The sequence below is a fragment of the Bacillus rossius genome, chromosome 7, assembly GCF_032445375.1.
Source record: "Bacillus rossius redtenbacheri isolate Brsri chromosome 7, Brsri_v3, whole genome shotgun sequence".
In the NCBI taxonomy this organism is placed as follows: Eukaryota; Metazoa; Arthropoda; class Insecta; order Phasmatodea; family Bacillidae; genus Bacillus; species Bacillus rossius.
The window spans coordinates 65,901,066-65,925,134 of record NC_086335.1 but is presented as its reverse complement, the minus strand read 5'-3'; the positions used below and the strand labels follow the sequence as shown (position 1 = coordinate 65,925,134).

General features: G+C 36.1%; 1 protein-coding gene across 1 annotated transcript; it reads right to left on the bottom strand.

Moving 5' to 3' along the window:
• Nucleotides 1-718: 718 nt before the first annotated feature.
• On the bottom strand, nt 719-13,475 carry LOC134534243 (BTB/POZ domain-containing protein KCTD9). The gene is made up of 8 exons (XM_063372528.1): nt 13,341-13,475; nt 11,188-11,309; nt 8,702-8,929; nt 7,253-7,410; nt 5,906-6,129; nt 5,213-5,408; nt 3,280-3,413; nt 719-2,011 (listed from the first exon to the last, which is right to left on the bottom strand). The coding sequence occupies exons 1-8, from the start codon at nt 13,386-13,388 to the stop codon at nt 1,895-1,897; spliced, it is 1,227 nt and encodes a 408-aa protein (XP_063228598.1). The 5' UTR covers nt 13,389-13,475; the 3' UTR covers nt 719-1,894.
• Between the last annotated feature and the right edge of the window lie 10,594 nt (nt 13,476-24,069).

Here is a 24,069-nt window from a genome sequence, read left to right as displayed (position 1 = left end):
TGTCACAAATATTGATGAACTGTCACTGTACACAATCTTCACAAGTCTTATTATATATCGACAGGTTTCCAGGAGGCAACTGTGCCCACAAAATTGTTTACGCACGAGATTTCCCACTCTTTCAACCGCAACATTCACATGACAAAACTAACAGCCATCGTTGGTGTTTTTAAGTGCTTCTTTTATTACATTCCTCGAGAACGGCACAAGTTTCTTGCCGACTCGCAAGCTATTTCTCATACAAGGAACTGACACAGAGTAGCTAGCTTGCTGTCTTTTTGTATCTTTGAAGGAAGATGGTGGGATGAAAATTATAATATAAAAAAGGGTTAGGGGAAAGAGAAGTACTTCTTGCTGCCTCCCCCTCCCCCCCCCCCACACAAAGTAATCCATAATGACAAAAAGCAGACAACAGACAACATGAGTGCCATATTTATAACGTGCCAATAAGCAGAGACATGGAACACCGTGACTTCACTTGCATCTGTGGCATTATACTGAAGATGGATATATGATGTGACCTATATTCAAAGGCATCCCTTGTCGTGAAAATGTATTTTTTATGCCCTAAATTAAAAGTGTGACCCGGTGTGGCCCAAACGCAGGTGAGACCCTTCTGCTGGTAAATGAGGTCCTTCGAAGTTCAGCTTGCAGGTCAATGGGCCCCCACACTTTTTCAAAATGCACTTGCAAGGGGAAAAAAAAAAAAAAAACCTAATTTCCACTCATAATTATATTTACTATTACATATTTTCCAAACAATTACATCACGTCACACACCTGTTGCACACTAAAGATTTCTGATTAAATATACATAAATATACACTCTGCGGTCTTAAAATAAAAAAAAATCAATATATGAAATATTATGTACACTGCTTAAAGTATTTACAAAATTTTCACCCTAAAAATATACACATAAAATCAATACACACTGTCACAATAATTAAAAAGTAAACAAGCTCCAGGGTGGCTTTTAAGACTGCAAACATTTCAAGCTTTTTCTTGATAAAACTTTTAAAAAAATGTTCATTCTGCTGTGCATACACATTATAAAGTCAAGAATTCTTTTTTATGCTGAACTAGATGTTGCACCTATATACTATATGTCAATAAAATAAATGGCATAGTTCACTAACACAACTGACATAGCAGTTCCCATTCAATATTTACTTGAAAAATCTAGGCTGAAACACGTGTAGCAGAAAAGCCATTTTTTATACTCAATAAATATTGAAATTCATCAATTGAATATGTGCACATTTCTTGCACACCCTTACATTACACACCAAGGAATAGTTAACTAGTCATGATCTCAAAATTAAAAGATTAATATAAAAATTATTTAAAATATATCTGTCTCTTTTATCTCATTAGTATTTCAGAAAATAAAAACTACAGTAATTTCGTAATTCAATACCAATACTTTATATCTACGAAAAATTCCTCTAAATAGCAGAATTAATTTTAACCTGCAAGCCACCCCTTTAAAAATGTTTTCTAAAAAAAATAGCAAACTAATTAATAATCATAAACAAAGCACTACATTGTTGCTTTTTAATTGTACTTTGAATGGCAGTTTTCTTTGGATGTACATACCTTGTTACAGTATGGAATATTAACACAATTTTACTCATCTTACCTTAGCAGCTCATGCCTGCTACGTACCATTTGTGATTTTTTTTTTGTAATGAACACATGCATATATTTTCGGGATTAATATTAGATTCAGAGTTCCATTAATCACATATTTAACTTCTACATCTTCCATTAACTATCGATTTGGATTACAGCTAAGTACTTCTGCTAGTACGTTAAAATATGGCTAACATCATCAGGTAAGCGTGAACAGCACATGAAACGTGTGAGTGCTTAAACACAAACATGACACACACTAGCGTATGGTCTGGGACATGTGCAGTGGCGTCAGCATCAGCTCGAACGCTGCGTCCTTCAGGTTGGCACCTCTGAGATTTGCCTCGTGCAGGTCGCTGCCCGATAGGTCACAGTTCTGCCAAAAAAACAGAATAACCAGTGAGGAATGATGTCACCCACTCATCATGGCAAAGCTTCCAGTCACAACAGTGGTTATAAATAGACACCTGAAACTGTTTACAATATATTATTTTCCTCAGAAATAGCTGTTATATTATTCAGAAATTTTTTTTTTCAGACATGACATGGCAACGATAGTTTTAGATGTTAATCAAAACAATATATACAACGTTATAAGTCCGCTCACATATAAGTTGACCTATTGCTTTTCAGTTTAAAATTTGGGAAACAAGCTTAGTAGATTTTAAAACATTTAAAAAAAAATTAGTTGATTGCAAATAATCCAATATTCTTCTTGGGAACCTGCCTGTTACTTGATTTCACATTTTTAAACATAGTTTATATACAAATTATTTTAAGAGTTAGGATTGCACACCAAAATTACTAAAACATTTCTTTTAATGAAATTTTTTATACTTGAATCTTGGATGTAACAACTTAACAATCGCAGTCACTATCATTATCGCCATCACCGTAGCTAATTCACACTTCACTGCTGACTTCACTTTCTTCCTTGCTGGCAACATATTCCCGGCAAATAAACTTGCAATTCATCAATTTGTTCATTACAAATACGTACAGACAAAATTGCATGGTTTTTAATTTTTATGTTAATTTCATTTTTTAAATATTTGATTTTGGTTTTTATTACTTTTATTACACATGTTTTTTCCATAAAAAAAATGTAGTGTATTACTCAACAAATATTAAAATAAAATTTTTCATAATATTTATTTTACCAAAAATTAGTATCACTTCGGCTGATATATGATGTACACCAATCCCTCACTTAGCTTGTTTTAAACTTATCAAAATATTGCCGCCCATCCGGTTGTTTTAATTTAACCTTACTAGGCAAATGTTGGTATAAAGTCTACTTAATATGATATTCTGAAGCTGGATGTGTAAACGTTTATGTTGTACAACAAAGACTATTAACCTCAATGTCAAGACTCACCCAAAGGTGATTTTCTTAAGATTCACCACACTGCTGAAGATTCAAATACAATTGAATAATCGTTCTTTCCAAGTATCCTTATTTCAAATTAAATTGAATTGAATACAAATACATAATTAATTATAAGTTTCGGAATTTGACATTTTTTAGATCGCTCAGGCATATTTTAAAAACCTTAAAAAAAAAAAAAAAAAAAAAAAAACTTTCACGTTCTGTAGTAATAACACAGCTTTCCGCGATACGAAAGCGAGAAGTGGACGACGAACCTCCAAGTCCGCTCCTGCCAGCACAGCCGCTCGCAGATCACAGTTCTGCAGGTTGGCGTTCTTCAGTGTCGCCACTCGCAAGTTGACTCCGGCCATGATGCTCCCCTCCAAGTTGCTACCCTTCAGATTCACCCCTAGGAAAACCACTCACATACAGTTACACACACGTCACACAAGGCAAAACAAAACAAAAAAAAAAACATCATGTTTTCACTACATCGATTTTGGGCTTAGAAAACAAATTTAACAAGTACCGTATTGGCCCGAATATAAGGCGACCCCGAATATAAGGCGACCTGCAGTTTCAGGAGGCCAAACAAATGTAAAAATAATTTTTGGTAGAAATTAATGTGAAAATTCATTAGACATACATTTTGTGTTGATAAATCGTTTTTGCATTTATGTATAACAATTAATTTATATTTATCACTTTACTTATTTAAAATAAGTTTGAATGGCCTACCCTAAAAGTCAAAAGAAAACAATTAGAAAATATTTACACTTTTAAATATTACACTAGAAATTTTTTCGTGTTTACTCTAATGAAGCTGCATAATTGTCATCTTCAGAGCTGTTTATTTGTCTAGAGCTCGTTCCCCGCCGTTCCACCGATGTGTGATTGTTGATTTTTCACAGTTTACTGTATCTACGAATTTAAAATTTTTACAATGGCTATTAATCACTCTTAAAATACAGCATTTAACTTTCCGTTTGACTTAAGCTACGTATTACCACAGAACAAGGTGTATTACTATTTAGTAGTGTGTTTAACGTAAAAAAAGCAAACAAATAATGCATCTTGCCGGAACAAAACAAGTGGCTAGCTGACATGATGAAGCATACGGCCATGAATAACTTCGGTTACGTGACCGCGTATATTTGTCCATATTACTCTCTGACAGAGAGAGTCTGTTCTATGAATTTGAAAGAATAATCTATTATAATTATGAAAGGTTTTTACATAAATAAAGAGTGGATTATTAAAATAGCTTTTGAAGCAACGTACCAAATTCCTGTTAATATGGCGTCTTCGAGCGTGTTCGGCAATGTTCGTTTTACAACAAAGAAATATTGTGGAAAGACAGTTGGCAGCCGTGAATTTCCATACATTACATCCGAAATGTTTGTAAACGTAAACAATCGTTCTGAAAATAACTGTGATATTTTAGTACAAATATTTCAGTTAAAAATCTGAAGATAAATTACCGTAAATGTTAACACGCGATTGTACACAAAGTACAAATATGAATTGTGAAATAAAAGGTTGCCATTTTGAGATGCTTCAACATTCATGTTTTTACTCAAGAACAAATATTTTAATTTTCAACTTCAAACAATTGTAAATTACTGCAATATTAGGTGGATTTATTGTTTTTACCGTGTGAGGTAACAAAGTTTTAGTTAATATAAAAAATCGTGAACGTTTTGTTAAACAATGTTTCTACTGTAGCTTTCAGCTTGGAACTAATGTTTGCGGTTCTGACGTCTTGGGTGCGAAAATAAGGCGACTTCCAATTTTTGCATCTCTCGTTTATGTAAAAATGGTCGCCTTATATTCGGACCAATACGGTAATAGCTTGGCCTCTGGGTTATAGCCGTGTCCTTGGCGAATAATTCACCGACGTTTCTGTTGACATTGCAGTCGCCATCATCAGGGAGCAGACGACTGCAATGTCGACCGAAGCATCGGTGAATTATTCGCCAAGGACACGGCTACAACTCAGAAGCCAAGCTACTTCAGACAATGGCAGTGAAAGCCTACGAACATTATTAAAAAATTCAACAAGTTCAATCCACTTGTCGAATTGTGCAACAGGGTGTTGCGCCTCTCATGGCCACTCATCAGTTTTAGGGGAATTTCCCGCATACTCGCACCTGGTAACACAGGCGGCATCATGACCGAAACAAAGCATCCCGACAAACGGCGGCTCACCTTCCATGTTGGCTCGGCTGCCCGTGGGATCCTCGAAGTTGCAGCCTCGCAGGTTGGCGCCCTCCAGGTTGGCACAGAGCATCTTGACCCCCAGCAGCTGCGCCCCTTCCAGCACGGCGTGCGACAGATCCGCGCGCTCCAGGCAGCACCAGCTCAGGTTCGCCCCCACCATCCGGCAGCCGTGGAGGCAGGCGTACTGGCAGGCAAACACACTTCACTCATGTCACTTATATACATACCAACAATACCAAAACTTTTTATGTTCAAATATATACTGTAGTTTATAGAATATACAAAAAAAAAGTTCACATCTAATATTTTTTACGACTCCTAATACAGATTTAAAATTTTTTTTTTACTATACAACATTTTGCCTTAGTTTTTATTCTTTAAAGTAGGTGATCATCTATTTTAGGTAACGCTTCGCGATTCTAATCACAACCGTAAAAATCATGTCTGATAAGAACAGAACAGACAGTAAAGAGACAGGAGAGAGTAATATTCAATCAAATTTTTTAACACAGTAGTCTTCGTCAACAGCAGAAAAGAGACTTTCGACTGGGATTATAATTTTTTTTTTATCATTTGCATTATCGTTATCTCACACATCAAGCATTACAGTTACGGATCAGCACACGTGTACTTAAACTACCAATTTTTCAATAAAAGATTGTTCCGAATGAACGGGCCCACCTTGAAGTTGATGTTGCGCAGGTCGAGGCGGGACAGGTCGGAGCCAGCCAGGTTCACGCCCTGGAAGCGCAGCTCCGCGGTGAAGGGGGTGAGGATGAGGGCGTTGATGACGTCCCGCCTGGTGAGCGGCACGTTGTCCCGCGACCGCTGGCTGCTCTGGATCACGGCCTCCAGCTGGGGCACCACCGACTCGATGCCGAAGAACCTCGCCTCCTCCAGGACGCCTGCGCAGGCATGAGAGCCCGTCTACAATAGTCCGTGTCCTTATCCCAATGTGAGTGACGTCACATTGTCTCACCGAAAACTGCCCTGTCCACATTCGCGATGTCCGATGTCAGAATGTATTGATTTCTAAAGTTGACACCAGGGCGCAGTAAATGTGCCAAACCAAATGTTTTTGTTTATTGCTTTGATTTTTTGTAGTTTGAGATTGAACTTATGAAAGTTATGTAAGTTATAAGTGACTTACTACACCTTCCATTTCCTTCAATAACACAAACAAACACCGCATTTTAAAACGGGAACCAGAAATTCAAATATTGTGAGTGTTCTGTTCTTTTCCTGTGTCCGAAGTACACAGGTTGGGACAAAAAGTTCAAATTGACGAATGTCTTCGGACCAGGTAGGTTCGGACCTTCGCCCACTTGACGCATGACGTCAGAGGGTCACGTGGACCAATCGGCGACAAGTGTCCTTCGGACACAGTTTAGGACATTGCTATTGTAGACGGGCCATAATTCACACAAACTGGGGAAGAAAACAGCTTTGGTCTAAGAACGAACAAATGGTTAGTTGGAGCATAACGTCTCGTAAACATCACTGTCATTACCGAGGAACCATTTCGATGAGATGAGAAATGGAGCATCGGCGAAGCATATGGTTGAAGGAAAACTGGAATACCCAAGAAAACCCATCGTCTCATTGGAATGTCCACCACATTTATCACTTTCGATAGCACTTGTTAGTTCAATGATACTTACTTTACCAAAACAGTGTCATCTTGACTGATACATGATGCACTTTTACAACAATGATTTTTAATAAGCATGTCTTAACTATTGGGAACAATACAAAAAAAAAACAACAGAATATGTGTGTTTATAAAATGTTCCAATGTAGTTATGCAAAATTAGTAACTAATAACAGTTGCAATACTAAAAAAAGGAACATTTTTACCACTCTATTTAGAACATACATTTTGGTACTAACTCCATGCTAAATAATTTACGTTCATTGAACAAAGTATGCTGATTAATTTCATGATTTTATGTTGCATTTCAGTGCTTTATGGTGTAAATTATTAACTTGCAAAGTCAAAAATTTAACTTTGAGGCTCTCTCTTCTTACCCTCTGGATTGACATCACTGTTGAAAATCAGCTGCCCATTTCTGAGATAGTTAAGGATGGGTTCAAAGAACGTAGGGCTGCGGTCAATTAAGTACGCCCCATTCTTGTCCATGTTGCTTGGAGTCATTATGTAACCTTTTTCACCTTCCGCAAACATCCTACACAGAAAATACAAGCATTTACATCAGACCGAGCACAGAGTAAGACTCTGCCAACCATAGTCTTGGAATGCACAACATCAAGCCTGAATAGCAAGCCACCTCAAGCCAAAAATATAAATTTTTTGCAAGAACCAGATTGACACTAAAAATCCTGCAGTATGGCAATTTTTCTTGTTGGTCCAAACAAAAAAAAAACATTAGCGGTACAAGATTTGTTATGTGCCATGGTTGGCATTGGACAAGAGTAAATAAATCGCATAAATAAATTGCATGACATAAAGATGGACGTGTATGTAGTGTACTCATAGAAGACCGAAATAAAATCAGTGTTGTATTCATTCATTTTTCTGAAATAATAATCATTTAATATGGTCTGTGTACAGTAACTTGTCTCGAAATTGACACTTCTGAAAATTTTGTATTTTTGGTGTGCACATTTGGTTGAAATACAGCCTTATTTAGTAATTCCCAAAATAACTAATATTTGTTACTGTCAGACAAACCTGGAAATGTCAGGGGAATTTGATGCTGACATTCTGTAGCAACCACAAGAAATGTATTCTGTTTGACATAGGTAGCCTCTATTGTATCCAAGGTTCTAATTCCTACACATTTCCAGATGTTTTTCTACTACACTCAAATTCCCTAACCTGTCAGTACTTTCCAGACCTGTAATGGCTACATTTTAATTCTGGCCGTCTACCAAAACCCATAAATGTAATTGTTCACAGACCCAAGCCCGAGATAATTTCGTTGCAAACAAACAATATAAATTTTTTAGTTACTTCCTAATACTGTCGTAGTCACAAAGTAGGCTTCTTACAGATTCTAAAATGTTGTGACAAATTGTTTACAAAGTGAAAAAAATTTCTGGAAACTACACACACACTGATGTTTCATACATTACAGTGCTAGGCACTTCACACATCTCAGATGGAATTCAGCTCCACAACCCACAATATACGACTGCTCAAAGATACTCGGCACACCATTCGAACAAGGACCTAACCAAATACTTCATGCACAAAACAATTAATGGATTACCGATGCGGTAAGGTATTAAAGCACCTACAGTATAACCCTCTTAAGATGTACCTCAAGGTACTTAAAAATTTAAATATATTAACGGGGAAAACTTATAGAAAGGGTAAAATTTTAAGTACTTATACATTTAGTGATAAATTTTTTAAACTTATAATGCAAGAAATTTTCTAAAGGGGATGTTCTTGGGAGAGTTTTACTGTATTTCCCCCTCAAATATTCTTAGAGACATCCCTGGGGCACGCACCTCGCCAGCATGCTCATGGGCTCCTTGGTGAGCAGCGTGCTCTTGGAGGTGGTGAAGTACTTGCCGCCCACGTTCAGCGTGATCCAGTCGGAGTTGTGCCGGCCGCACGTCTGGGCCGGCGCGTCCGTGGCCGGGGGGCCGTCGCCCGGGCTCGCGTGGCTGCACGCGCACGCCCCTGCCAGGGAGATGAAGCCCTCGCCCTCCGCCACGTACAGTATGTCGTCATCGCTGCAACCACCGCAACTTCCGTCAGCGTGTTGGCGTCCGGCAAGACAGTGTGTCATCGTCTCTGCAACTATCGCAACCTTAGTTAGGATGTCCACGTCCGAAGTACAGTATGTCGTCATCGCTGCAACCACCGCAACTTCCGTCAGCGTGTTGGCGTCCGGCAAGACAGTGTGTCATCGTCTCTGCAACTATCGCAACCTTAGTTAGGATGTCCACGTCTGACAAGTTCAGTATGTTGTCATCGCTGCAACCATCTCAACTTTCTTTGGGATGTTGAAGTCCGAAATATGACAGTATGTCGTCATCGCTGCAAGTACAGTATATCGTCTTTACAGCAATCATCGCAACTTTCGTTAGGATGTCAAAGTCCAGAATGTACAAAATGTCATCTTCGCTGCAATCATTGCAACTTTCATTAGGAGACTGACGTTCGGCACGACAGTATGTAGTCGTTGCTGCAACTATCGCCACCTTAGTGAGGATGTCTACATCCGACACATACAGTCTTCACAGCAATCATTGCAACTTTCGTTAGAATGTCGATGTCTGGCAGTATAGCATGACGTCGTACTTTTGTTACTATGTTGACATCTACCACGTTTAACCTAGCGGATGACTTATTATTTATTAAATAATTCTTTGCGTCCAAATAGGTACCACAGCACTAAATTTTTATTGTTTTTACATAGTTGGAGTAGTCTTTTTTAAAATGGCCAAACAGACACTACGTAATACTGAACCTGTATTCCCAGTGGCCCAGTCAAGAGTGGAATAGTGTTCTCTTGCCATAAGAGCCAGATGTCACAACAGTGTATCAAATTTTAACATACCAGCAATTTCACTGACTATCAATAATAATAGTTTCTACTTAAGAAGAAAGGGAATACAGGAGAAAATTCAATGACACACTCACTCCAGAAAATGCACTTGGTAGCTAAATTACATACAATTTAAAGCCCCACATCTTTAGTCTGCTATGCAGCTTATGCAACCTTCAAAACTATATATGTAGGGTAGCTTTATTCCTAGAACCAGGATCACCACTTATTCATTTAAAGGGTTATATTATATTTCATGTTTGCACTTTTTGCTAAAGAGAAAATTTTTTTTAATAAATAGCATAGATATTTGAAAATTTAACTACCTAGCACAAAAGTGTCAAATTAACATAATTAAATTTTATATACATAGGAAGAAAAAATTTGTGCTATTTAATTTATGTCGTACATGAAAAATATAAATTCAGCCTCCCAACCTTTAAAATGAAAAAGATGTGTATTTTTTTTTTATATTTATAAACTTGGACATAAGGGTTTGTTGCAGCAAGGTCATCAGAGAAGGATGGACTCAGCAAACACAGTTCAAGGAAACTGAAGAAGGAATAGGCATGGTCTACAGTAAGGAGCCACCTCAGCATACACCTGTGAGTGTCTTCTGGAAACCACATGAAATCAAAATCAAGAACACCAACCCGGGATTTGAACCCAGGTCTTGTGGACTGCCAGGAATCCAGTGTTTGAAGTAAGAGGTCACGTCTTACCAGATGTGATTACTGATTGGTCCGATGATCACGTGGCACTCGGTACATGAACGTTAAACATGAAAGCTTGACATTTACAAGTATTATCTTTTAAGTAAATGTATGTTTTACGTTACTTGAAAAGAACTTAATAGATCTAGGAGAAATGCAAATGTCAAGCTTACGTGTTTCGAGTCAACGTCTTACTATTTGTTTCACATGTTAAACGAAGTATTGTAACCCACATTTTTTTTTTAAGGATTACCATGTGGACAAAATTGTGATCTGAGAGTTTCCTTAAAACTGTAAGTACTCTGCCACTTCTCCCCCCCCCCCCCCCCCCCACACACACACAGAAACTTGCTTATTTCTGTGGCCAGCAACGAAACAAATAAAAACCTCGTCTAAACATAGGCTTTGCTCACTTAGGTCACAAATAACCACTCATACATAAAAACTTCCGCAATTGAGACTGACCTCACCTATATGAATATTAAGGATGAATTAATGATGTTGCGTGGCAAAATATTAAAAGTTTTCATGTGTACAAGATCAGAATAAAAATATGACGTCTCGTCTTTCACACTGGAGTGCAGGTCTCCGCAATGCAAATGCAAGCAAATTTAACTACTCACTTAGCGTGGTTAGAACAGCAAACAATACAGGCCAGCCATACTCTAGGTTGTGCATTGCGTAAAATAACACCTAGCAACATCACAACCCACAGGTATTTACTCACCGGATGAGCTTCAGATCGTCAATTTCCCCACCTTGTGGAGTAAACAACCTTTTTGCTGCGATACCAAATTTTGAACTTGCTGAATTCAACAGCTCGTCAAGAGAATGTGTTACCAAGACCACCTGAAAATAACAACTAAAATCAGTCAAGAACATTCATAATCTATACTTCTCATTCAGTACATTTAAAAAGTCCGTCCACCTTACACAAAATGTAATATTATAAATGTTTCATGAGTAAGCAGTTCAAAGCAACACACAGTGGCGATGTCTGCTGAGAGGTACAGAGTGATATCAATTAGAACAAGCTGCTAAACTCAACTCTACCGGAAGCCAAGATTCCATTAACAATGATCGCAAAAACCTGCTGTCAGCTCTAGCGCCATAATTTCATATTTTAAGCTATTAATAGTGATTGAAGAGGTAAAACATGTACACGTGACCAAATTCATTCAGAATCAAAAGAGCGTAAAGCACACAGATTTCAAGCACGCACCTGCATGCAGTAACTAAACAAGGTCACAACCTTGGCACACTACATGTTCCTAAACATTCAATTTTATTTATTTACTGTCCAGAATTGATACTATGGGGCTTCAAGTTAAAAATACATAAATTATACATGTACAAAAATTTATATATATATATATATATATATATATATATATATATTTATATAAATTAATTGGTAAAAGTATGCAGATACAATCTTATGGTACTTTTTAACTGTAGTCTACACACATTTTGTTTCATATATGGTACAAGACCACTTATTATTCCTAAAAATGTATTTATAACAATTATAAAATGTTCTTAAAACTTAAACAGCAGTGGTCAATAAAGAAATTAAAAATTTAGTGAAAAATGTTAAGAATTAGGAACTTTCATTACAGTACTTTCATTTAGCATGATTTGGATTAATACTCGATTTAAATTTGTGTAATGATAGACTGTTTTTTGACAAGCATAAAGTAGTCCACATGATTTTCCAAGAACTTTTTTTTTTCTAATTGAACTTAGAATACCTGCATACTTGAAACTGCCTGAAAACAGATTGTGGCGAAGTTCAATCCACACAACCAATGACAGCCTACTATGACTCAAAGGTTTGAGTTAGCATTGAAATAATCATGGCCAAATAGTTTTTACTCACAGCCTTGATGCTAGAAAACACCTTAGTATAGGCTGATTCAAATAACAGTCAATGTTACATACATCGCTGCAAGGGCTAGACGGTTGGAGAACAAATACAGCTTGTAGAGAAGAGGATCATATCGAAAATGAAACACGTAAGGCTGTATCTGTGAGCATGGGTGTCACCATGCAAAGGGCATGCTACTGTCAACTTCCGGACTACACGAGGTTAAGCTAGCGGACAGAGAGGGGCAAACCAAGCTAATCAAGTAACTCTATACCACTTGAAGAATAACATGAAACACTGGCAATTTAGCTCTCAAACTCACAGCTGCACGGAGGGCAGTATACCAGTGTACAGACCACCAGGAAGAAGAAAAGATGTACTAAGTATCAAAGACAGAGTGGTCATGTTGCGGGATGAGAGAAGACATCAATAGAGGCATGATTATTGGGTCCATTGCGATAAAACTGAAATAACACCAAAAAACATGTCAAAACACAGCTTACAAAGATGCAAGTTAATACACCATATGAAACCAAAAATTTTGTATTTAATATCATTTAGTCAAAACTTAATTCAAATTATTTGAAAAAAAAAAAAAAGTAACCTTTTAATACTTTGTATTCGAGAATTGGCAGTTCCAGACAAAATTTTTTACCAAATTGCATGGATCATAAAAATTTGTTTTATTGAGCATCTCTTATTGAATCACTTATAAATCACAAATGCTCGCTAATTTGTGTTTGTTTTGAATGTACCTGTTTTAGACCAATTTATTACAAATCATTTTATTGTAAAAATAAAGCTTATAATAATTATCAATCAATATTTTGGTGTAGTACTACAACAACAACACAGCTTTTATAAAAATAAAAAGCATAACAATGAAATCTTCTGTTTTAAAAATTAAATTGGGCTAAATATAAAACCATAAAATCTTGTCTTTAGTTATTACTTGCAGGAGATGTATGGGAATACTAAAAACGTTTTACAAAACCATTAACTGTTCCATTCACCTTGCCATTTACTTCTGTTCCATTTCTGAATAGAATAACTCGTTTCATCTCCTTACGACAAATTACTCACACGTTCAAAATTGTTTATTGCATAGGCACTATTATTACAAATCTATAGCAACAATAAAAACAATACTAGCAACTTAGGGCAAAGATAACAAAAAACATTACAAAAATAAACATACTTGGAAAAGTCTACATACAAAATTTCTTGATATTATAAAAAAATTAATCGGTAAAAGAAAACTTAAGCTTCTGTTCTTAGATCATTATAATAGTTATGTATTACTTTCATACAATTGGCTTTATTAAATAATAGTTCATAAGTTACTTGATTGATTGACGCTAAAAAAAAAAGTGACGAAACCCATCACGAATGCTCTTCTCGCACATGCTGAAATGCCACCTCGCTGTCTCACTGGAGCGTGAGTGCGTGACCGAGAGATTGTCCCGAACGCAATGTAGTATGGTGCAGGTATAAGGTAGTACAATGGCTCAAACAGTCGACACCGCCGAGAGATCGATTGTTGCACAAGTCAACGTGAATATTTTTGTAACAGTAGTTATAACTATGTTTTTCATATGATAAATGAAAGTGAAATTATTTTTATCACATCAAATTTGTATTACTACATAAAAATTTATTGTACTGGCGCGGTCACGCCCATCACCTGGTCTGACGTTTTTCTTTTCCAAACACCTCGTTTGGGCTTAAGACTAGCTCTGAGTGGTATGCTAGGACTTACAGCTGTAGCTGTCGACCTATGCCGGCCACTGGAGCTAGCTGTGTCCACACACTGTGGAGTTCTTTACTGTTCGCCATACCATCACCACCATCAACCTAATGAGTGCACCATCCACTTCCTCAGCGAGTAGTCACCCTACAGTTAACATCTCACGAACTGCAGTTTACATTAGTGTATGTATTCTATGGAGTGATTTCAGTAACTAGTTTGATACGGGGGCCGTAGTCTCTGATATTTAATGAATGGATTTTAATGCGAGCTCGGGTTTTATGGGCACCACCGTGCCACGTGCACAGGCCGATGTGAGACTCTTTCCCAGGGTCGTGATTTTAATTCCCCCCTGAAAACACCTAGCACCAATTCCTGCCCGCTCTCAGCGTCGGGCACGCTATTATCTACGCAGTGGGCTCTCAGGCGTCCCACACGCCGTCACACTCCACGTGGTCAAACAGATTTAAATAATAAAATAAGACGTTGGATTTACACACCTGATTAATTCGGTTAATGCAACTTACACACGTACACGGTTGAAACTGATTAAAACGCCCGCGGCACGAATCGGTTTAGGAGTAAAGACCCACAACGTGGTCACATCTCAAATTACGTAGTAAATAGAAGAAAAGACTGTTACTGGTCGTAATACAATTAATTATGCGGTCCCCCGACCGAGAGAAGCTCCGAGGACGAAAAGAAAACGATTTAGAAAGAATTAAAGTTGACCAGAATTACTTAGCGGTGAAAACAAGCGGTGAGGTCCCCGGAGTGCTGAAGCGTCTACTCTCGGTCGTTGATGGCAGAAGACTGGGCTGAGATCATGGCTCGGCTCGACTAACATGGCGTCCTCCCGCCGAAACAATTGCCGTTAAAAGATATTTAGGAATTCGTGCCACGGGAAACTAAAGTAACATGACAAGAATGATTTAAAAATTATGTGACATTTTCTGAATACTGCAAAAGAATACTACAAATTACAAATATTAAGGAGAACATTTAATTATTGTCTGGCTTTGGGTTTCCTCGGGAATGTCCGGAAACGCTATTATATTTTGATACCTTAATTTAATTAAAAGTACATAAAACCCTCCCGGCCGATCTGCCGTCACGTTGCACTTGGGGGACATAAAAAAACAAAAAACACAATTATATTTAATTATGTTTTAGGGGTGCGGCGCATTTACTCGACAGCGCCCTCTTGCCGGGCGAAAACACACGCACGCACACGTACGCACGGGTAGGCGGGAGGTTTGAATGGAGGATGGGTGGTGTTTGGGCGGTGGGATATCGGACTTAACAGGGGCCGCAGGCCCGGATGATGTCAAGTTAATCAATCATAAACTCAATATCCCCAGTGAATGCAACAGCCAGGGGAGCCTCTGCCCAGTAATTTATTCTTCCTGCAAACCATATAATGATGTCAAGCCCAGAGACGAGTCTCCACTCTACCTATTGATGTCGTACCTCCTGTGGCAGTATCCCGGTCCCCACCCTGCCATTATCAACTGCTGCTGGCAGAACACCCCCCTAGTCCAGTCCACACGAGTCAAGCAAACTACAGTGCAAATATTCAAGTAGCATTCCAGTATCTTGTATTATTCACACTTATAATTAGTAAATAAATATTAAATCTGCAATTTATCTTAAACAGAGTACTTACAGCCAGTTACAGACTTAATTTTGACTCATGTTTCAAATTATTATTTAAGGTATTAATTAACAGCAGCAATTATAAGCCTTAAGACATTTACATTCCACCTAATGATATAATTCAAAGGTAAAATGATATATATATCATGTAACTTGAATTTCCTGTTTGTATTTTTGTGGGGCAGTTGCGCAGGGGCCGCAGGCCTGGACGATGTCAAGTTAATCAATCATAATCTCAATATCCCCAGTGAATGCAACAGCCAGGGGAACCTCTGCCCAGTAATTTATTCTGTTACCCTTTCAAGTGCCATCTCCCGGCTGTTTTCATCGGCTCACAGCCCGCAGCGGATGTCCCAGTGAGTGTTCACAGAGTGTCTGGCCTATCTAAGGGCATATACCCACAGGCCTGGGACATGTGGATCAGATATATTTCAGTCTAGGTTGCATAGCATCGTTTCTCCAGTGTTGGTGACATCCCTCGTTAAGAAACACGGGCCAAATGGAGAGAGGTTGCTCTTAGATCTGGTGCCGGACAATAAAATCTAATCACGATGTTATCAAGAGACGTCCACCATGTCTTCGTATTCCCCAGGAGACTGACTCACATTACTTGCTGGCCCGAACGTGTGGCGAACTTCAACATCCAATCCACAGGAGAACTTTGCAGTGTGATAAATATATGGACATTATTGAACAGTGCTAATATAATGGTTGGGACAATAGGGAGGACCCCAGGAACCCTTTAGACAGCATTGCTCCGGTTTATGTAACGATGCAATGCTAGCAATTATTTCCCTAGCTTCAAACACCCATCAGTTTCGATAAGGGACAGATTCCTGATAACACTCGTCATTTCCCTTCCTTTTCCAGATCATCTTTCATGCAGCACCACTTCCCCTCCTCTGCAGCTATGTAAACAGCCACCTTAATCAGCACATTTACAGGTACATTTAAGAAACACACACAATAAATTCATTCAGTTGATATTTCGGCATTGTGATACACAGCAGTTTTCTAGCTGTCGGCGTGTTGGTCACATTTGATATTAGGCGTTATGGTATTTCGGCATTGTGGTCAATTTTGACATTCGGCGTTATGGTATTTCAGCGTTGTGGTAACGCCCCGTCTCAGTACTGTCCCCCCACTGTTGAAGCACACCCTGAGACATCATGGTCAGCTGCAGGCACTTTTGCGTTTAAAAGATGTTGCTTTAAAACTTGAAACAGCAAGATGGACAGAGTTATATATTCTAGGGCCATTTTTACATTCTTTTTACAGCCTCACAGATACAGAATCTGATATTTAACTTAGTGATGTTGTTCATGAGACTTCTCAAACAGGATGTGCTGAAGTTCCTAGTCCAGGCCTCTTGCTGGTCCAAGGGTCTAAGATGTTTAATTAAAACTTTGTAGTTTTCTGTGATATCATGTCATTTAGTTTCTTAAGTGTTTTTTAATTATTTCTTTTCAGAGATTATAAACTTAAATGTGGAAAATTTTCACTATTAAAAAACTGCTAGAGATAGATTAGATCTAAACTTGAATATGGCTCCATCATTTGGAACATCACTAATTAAGCTAATTTTATAAAAGTTGAGAAAGTACAAACTAAATATATAAAAAAATTTAAGGCAAACCTTGTTGATCAACACCCCTATCTTGGCTTTTGTCATCAAGAAGAGCTATATTAAATGCATTATTTGTTAGTGTTTCCTATCATAGTAAACCTATTTAGTTTATAATCACTTAATTGTGAAAAAAGTAAATTAATTAACCACTGATATGTTCTTTTAATTTTAACTAATGATATTTAATTAGCATTGATAAAAACTTCAATTAATTGAATAGCTTAGTTCCCATTTTTTAATAATAATATAAAGGCAAAGAAAATAAATTGATTACTTAGTTCTTTACCTTAGTTTATAATATATACTCCTTGATTAAATAAAGGTAAGGTGTGTATACATTATATATTGTGACTTGATGTAAGCTTTTGTATATACGCCATTGCAATGGCGTATGTCCAAAAGCTTACATCAAGTCATGCACTCCCATTGCACAAATCTTTCAAAGATAATATTATACATTGTCCGGTTCTGTTTTTGAGTTGTGTGTTCTTTTGCTTGGATTTCATATTTTAGTGTGTTCATTTGTAGTTTTATATTATTCTTTTTATTGTCATTATAGGTATTTGTATGTTTAGTGCCTACCATCTAAAGGCATTCTTGACATAGATAAGCATGTTACGAATATATTTTATGTTAAAATTATTAGGGTTTATAATGCCGGATTTAATCCGCCATCGTACGGTGCAGCACATTCTGCAATCCGGCACCAACCCAGCCACTCACTTTCAGGTTCTTGTCGGATGGATTCCAGTTGTTGACGTAACTATGCTGCAGTGTTTTCCGTTTACTAAAGTGTTCATTGCTATTTCAGTTTTCATTTCAGCAGTGTTTCCCCCAGTCTAGCGGGTTACGTATCACATTTGGTATTCCTGTGAAAACTGTACTGACATTCAATAATCCTGCAAGATATAGAACTCATGGCAGTGAACCGAACGTGCCGGCATTAAGATCTTTCCCTGATTATAAAATTTTTATTTTTAATTTCTGAAAATATTTATAAAATCAAAACTTGCACACTAGTAATTAGATATTTTTAGAAATAAATAAATAAATAAAGGGCACGGAAATTTAAAAACAACACATTTCTCTGTAACACCCTTTTTATTGTGCTCTATTAAATTCAAAAACCTGTACAAAATAACTAATGGAACCCAGCACCTGAAAACAATATTGACAAATGATTCCATAATAGTTCCCTGCAATTCAGTTCAAATTCAATATATACAGACAATATACACTTGAAAGGTGCCTCCTTACAAACCTTTGTCAATAAATACAATCCTGCAATTAAAAATAATACGTAATAAACTGTGAAGTATTATTGCTTACAAGCTAGGGCAATGCATACCAATTGGGTAAATAAAAGATAAGTTGATAAGGAACAAAAAAAATACTGTATAAAATTATTCAAGCATAAAAATGGAATGAAATTATAATCCTGCAATCAAAGCATCACTGTTAATGTCTTAAAAACTTTGATTACAAGAGACTTGAGAACTCTTTATTTATAAACTATACTCACTCTTATAACATTTATAAACAATGTAATTGATTCAAAACAAGTGAAAAGAAAACAACGATAGTTGTGAATGGAAAGTTAATGAAGTTACAGAACGATCGTAAGTTAAAACAAACTGCACCAGTGTCAAACTCATGGCCCCTCCCAAATGAGCAATGAAACAACACACGGCGTGTGCAAAGGGGTGTGTGAACGATATTGCTGCTGATACGACCAGCACTTGTGCCAGTTCGGGCAAAAACCGCAAGCCCACGTTTGTAGCTTCCTAAACTGAGCGTCGCCACCCTCACTTGAAGGTCGGGAAGAAATTCACGTTGTTGACGGCCGACGAACGCATCGGGGAGATCCCTGGAACAGCACAAACTATTATTTCCGTCGCTCAAGGCCCAAAACAGTATAATGGCAAGAATAAACGGATTATTTTACTATGGTGGCTTCAAACCATATTAGATATTAGTCATTCCAGCCAGCACAATTATATTTATCTCACTAAATGATTTCTGGCTATCAGCCAAACTGTATATCTTGCAATGTGTGGTTATAAATATATATATATATATATATATATATATATATATATATATATATATATATATATATATATATATATATATATATATATATATATAAAAACTTTAACATTTACAGATTAAAACCCTTCTTAAGAGATGGTAAAACATGAAAATGTATGAGATACCCAAATGCTTCAATAACATAATTTAACCAAATTTTATGAATGAGGGATTAGTTACATAATAAAAAATTTAAAAAAAAATCTTTAGACATAAGTGATTTCAAAACATTGTACTTAGAATTAGTTATTTGTAGGGATGGGGCGAATCCTGATTTCCTCGAATCCGAATCCTAACTCGAATCCTCGACTGGAATTGCCGAATCTCGAACCCAAACCCGAATCTTTTAATAGATGATGTCCACATATCTAATGTAAGTGAGATGTATTCTGCTTGCACTAAAAGTCCCTTGACTTTATCACATGTAGTTTGGTACATTTCTGGTATAAGTGTATATAAAGACAAAATTTTTTCTTGAGAAATTTCAGTTTTAGTACAGATTAGCAGTTAGGATTTTTTCTATAAATAAGCTAGAGGTCTGCGAGCCTAAGAATTTTACTTCGAGCCGAGCTCGAGCTTTTGTGGTACAGTTACACTTTTGGGAAATTATTTTTATCTTAAACTTAGTATAATGTTTGAATAAAGGGTAAATATTTACAATTGCGGTAGATGCCAAAAAAAATGCTAAAAATCCGAAAATACTTTTATTCTGTGCTCTTTCACTTCCTCTTTTCAAATCAACCGGCGGAGATAAGAAATTCCAAATACTTTAGGAGATATGGAATTTTTTAATTTCATGATATGTAGAGTCGCGGTAGATGCCAAAAAAAATGCTAAAAATCCGAAAATACTTTTATTCTATGCTCTTTCACTTCTTATTTTCAAATCAACCGGTGGAGATAAGAAATTTCAAATACTTTAGGAGATATCGAATTTTTTAATTTAGCAATACAACACCCGTTTAACCCTTCGAACGTCACCATTTTTATTTTGACGTGTGTTAGTGAATGCGTAATAAATAAAATGGTCCATTAGGTCAGGTCAGTTACATTATAAATACTTTCAATCTAAGCGAACATTAAAAATAATGTGAATTTAATTTAATGGTTCTTTAGTTTTAAATTATTTATAATGTAACTGACCTGACCTAACAAAACCCGGACAAATGATGAACATCAACAACTCACGTAATTTTTTTTTTACTTATTACTTGCGCAACAATATCCAAAAAAAAAAAAATACTTTAAAATTAGAAACGTTAAAAACTCACCTAAGTTGGAGGCGGGTACATTTCCTTTGTTACTATAAGGAAATGATGTAGTCGTTCACGGCAGAAGTTGACCGATTAATTAAACATCGTATTGAACAATAAATGAATAAATAATCACGTATTGGTTCATTTCAATACTGACCAATCACGGAATAAATAATCACATATTGGTTCATTTGAATACTGGCCAATCACGGAACAGTCACGTGACAAAATTGTCCAATAAGAAACATGATACTCGTAAACAAGATACCTTATTATCTATGACAAGAAACAATGGTCATCGCCGCATACTACGCAGGTATTGTGATGAAAATTAAAAAATTTGATATCTCCTAAAGTATTTGGAATTTCTTACCTCCGCCGGTTGATTTGAAAAGAGGAAGTGAAAGAGCACAGAATAAAAGTATTTTCAGATTTTTAGCATTTTTTTTTGGCATCTACCGCGACTCTACATATAATGAAATTAAAAAATTTGATATCTCCTAAAGTATTTGGAATTTCTTACCTCCGCCAGTTGTTTTGAAAAGAGGAAGTGAAAGGGCACAGAATAAAAGTATTTTCAGATTTATAGCATTTTTTTTGGCATCTACCGCGATTGTAAATATTTACCGAATAAAGTATTAAAATGAAGTGGGCTTATTAATTTTGGGTAACTATTTACAGAGTGTGTTTACTTACATTTTGCACTGCTAGAAAAAAAATAACTTTTTTTATCCATTGAATCTTACCTGTTTCCATTGGTTCATTAGTAACTGATATCATCCAACTAACATAACCAAGTATATGTTTGTGTAAATGTAACATATCTTTGGAAAAATTTCATCCTTGTCAATTTTTCTGGAGTCCTTACTGAGCTTCAACAAACTTAGCACCAAAAATCATGTTGTTTGAAAAGAACATTCACATTGTTTCAACATTTCCACTTTTCAGCACAATAATTCTGAGAGAGATTGTCACAGAGTATTCAATTCTGTTCTTTAATGTATCATGCAGAACAATAATTTGTTCTGCACGTTCAGTAGTTAAATTAGCTCTACGATTGGAGATAGTGTTTCCAGCAAAAGAGAAGCGTCTCTCGCTGGCAACCTGCTTGGCTGGAATGCTTTAGTAAATTGCTTAACCTCAAAATTAGTGTCATAAATATCTGTAACTGGTCATTAAAGTTTAATCAATTGAAAGTAATAAAAATAAAAGCATTTTACTTCATTCAATTTACACTTGCAAAAAAAACATACACACAATAAACCTACATGGAAATTAAAGTCCTTTTCAATATCCTGAAGTCTGAAATATGTTTACTCATGTCATTAAATGTAGAGCTGTATTGAAGAAGCCGATTTTGCCAATATTTAGTTGAATCGGCATTTCTGCCGACTTACGATACAGTACACTCGTTAATTTTCGGCCGATATTACTGAAAAACGAAAGAGACTGCCATAACCTAAAAATCCACAAGTACCATTTTCACTTTTCGTAGTAGTACTGCATTCTTTCAGATCGCATTATTTCTTAGCAACATGTGCCAACCGTACATATCAAAGTTTAACGTCCTTTTTTTTTCAACAATGTTCTTTAATTTAATATGTCATAAATAAATAATACATTGCTATCACGGTAAATATACATCTCAGTTGTTACGGTAACTATAGTGCAAATATGGTAGCTATTATGCTTCTGTAGTAATTATGGTATTATACAAAGAATCTTTAGTTATTTTTATGGTAATTATCTTAACTATTGGGTTTGTACTGTAGTTATGGTACATCATCCATATTTCTTCGTATGTTGTTGTTCATTTGTCTTTTCTTCATATTTACGTGTGCCATTATTTGAGACGAGAAGTTTCAGAAAAAATTTTAACGGACATTATATCACACATTTAATGGCGTAAATGATGAGACCTCGGGCAATTTAAACGCTTTATACGGAAAAACCTACCATGCGGGACCTTGTAAGCTAGTTTTACTGTATTTTTTTTTCCCGTAAATAGTAAAAAACCGAATCCTTTGACGAATCCTATATCAGACCCGCCGAACCTTCGAATCCCTAGGATTCGGCGGATTCGGCGGATACTGGATTCGGTCGCCCCATCCCTAGTTATTTGTGATTCATGAGTGTTAGCCACTTCAAAAAAGTAAAAGTTTAGATTAAAAATATTTATAACCCTGAAAAAAATTATTTAAAACTAGCTTATGCAACCCCAATCAAGAGTAATACTTCTCACTGCTGAACAAGTGATAAAAGTTCAAAACAAACTAAATAAAGTTCAGATGGACCACTGGCTGCTGACGTACCTGCCGTCTGGAAATGAGTCGGTGAAGTCGGGCTACTCATCGCCAGCTGGTTCATCGACTTGGAATTGCCACCTGATTTGTTGGCGTTGCGAACACCGGAAATGCTTAAGTTGTCAATATCAATGTTCAAGCTCCCAGAGTTTGTCCAGGTGCTACCAACCTGCTAAAAAAACCAATACCATGTTGTCTAAAAATTATGTAAACCTATAAATTATGTTTTCAGGAATAATACATACATGTATGTCAATAAATGACACTTTATTCTAATTAAAAATTTTTGACATAATTTATTTTTTAATGAACTGGAAAATCATACACATTTCAGTATAACTAGAGAAAAGATCTTATAGTGAAATGAAATAAAACTGACAAACACCCTATTTTGAGCCACAGAAAAATTATGTACATTGCATAAAGTGTAACATCAAGAAATGTAAAATATAGATTCCACTTCAGTTTTATTATGATGCAATATTAAAAAAAAAAAAAAAAAAAAAATTAAATAAACCACCTTGACATGCAGTAATTTGTAGGCAATAGCATCTATTATTGTGAAATTACCATTTTTAATGCAACTTATTTAAAAAATAAATATTTACATTCTAAATGTTAGGAAACTAAATATTCATATTCACAAATAAAATTCTATTTCAGTTTTGTACAAAGTTATTTGTTCAAGGCTTTCTACATCAAAACCACAAACCAATTTAAGTGCTTATTTCACTTCAAAAAAAATAGGTAGTGTCATGTTTATTAATTTAAAATTTGTTACATGATGCCTACTTACGGCTAGTACTGATATATGCATGTCTTAAGTGACAAACATACATTAAAAAAAATTAAATGTGCATGTTTCCCAGACAAACTGCAAAGTATGAATAAAAGATGAGGCAAGGTCACTGAAAAGTCTACACAACACGGATGATTCTATCCAAGTGTTATACAATACATTCTTTTACAAAAAGATTTTTATAACACTAAAAAAATAAAAAAAAATAATAAAACCTTTAAAATAGCTTTATGTTGGAAAATAGAAAGAAAAAAAAGCATCTAC

Coding starts and splice junctions, on each gene's coding strand:
- LOC134534243 (XM_063372528.1), bottom strand. CDS start 13,388: ATGAAACGAGTTATTCTATTCAGAAATGGAACAGAAGTAAATGGCAAG. Junction 5,409..5,905: donor TGCGCAACATCAACTTCAAG/GTGGGCCCGTTC, acceptor TTTGCCTGCCAG/TACGCCTGCCTCCACGGCTG. Junction 3,414..5,212: donor CAGCCGAGCCAACATGGAAG/GTGAGCCGCCGT, acceptor TGGTTTTCCTAG/GGGTGAATCTGAAGGGTAGC.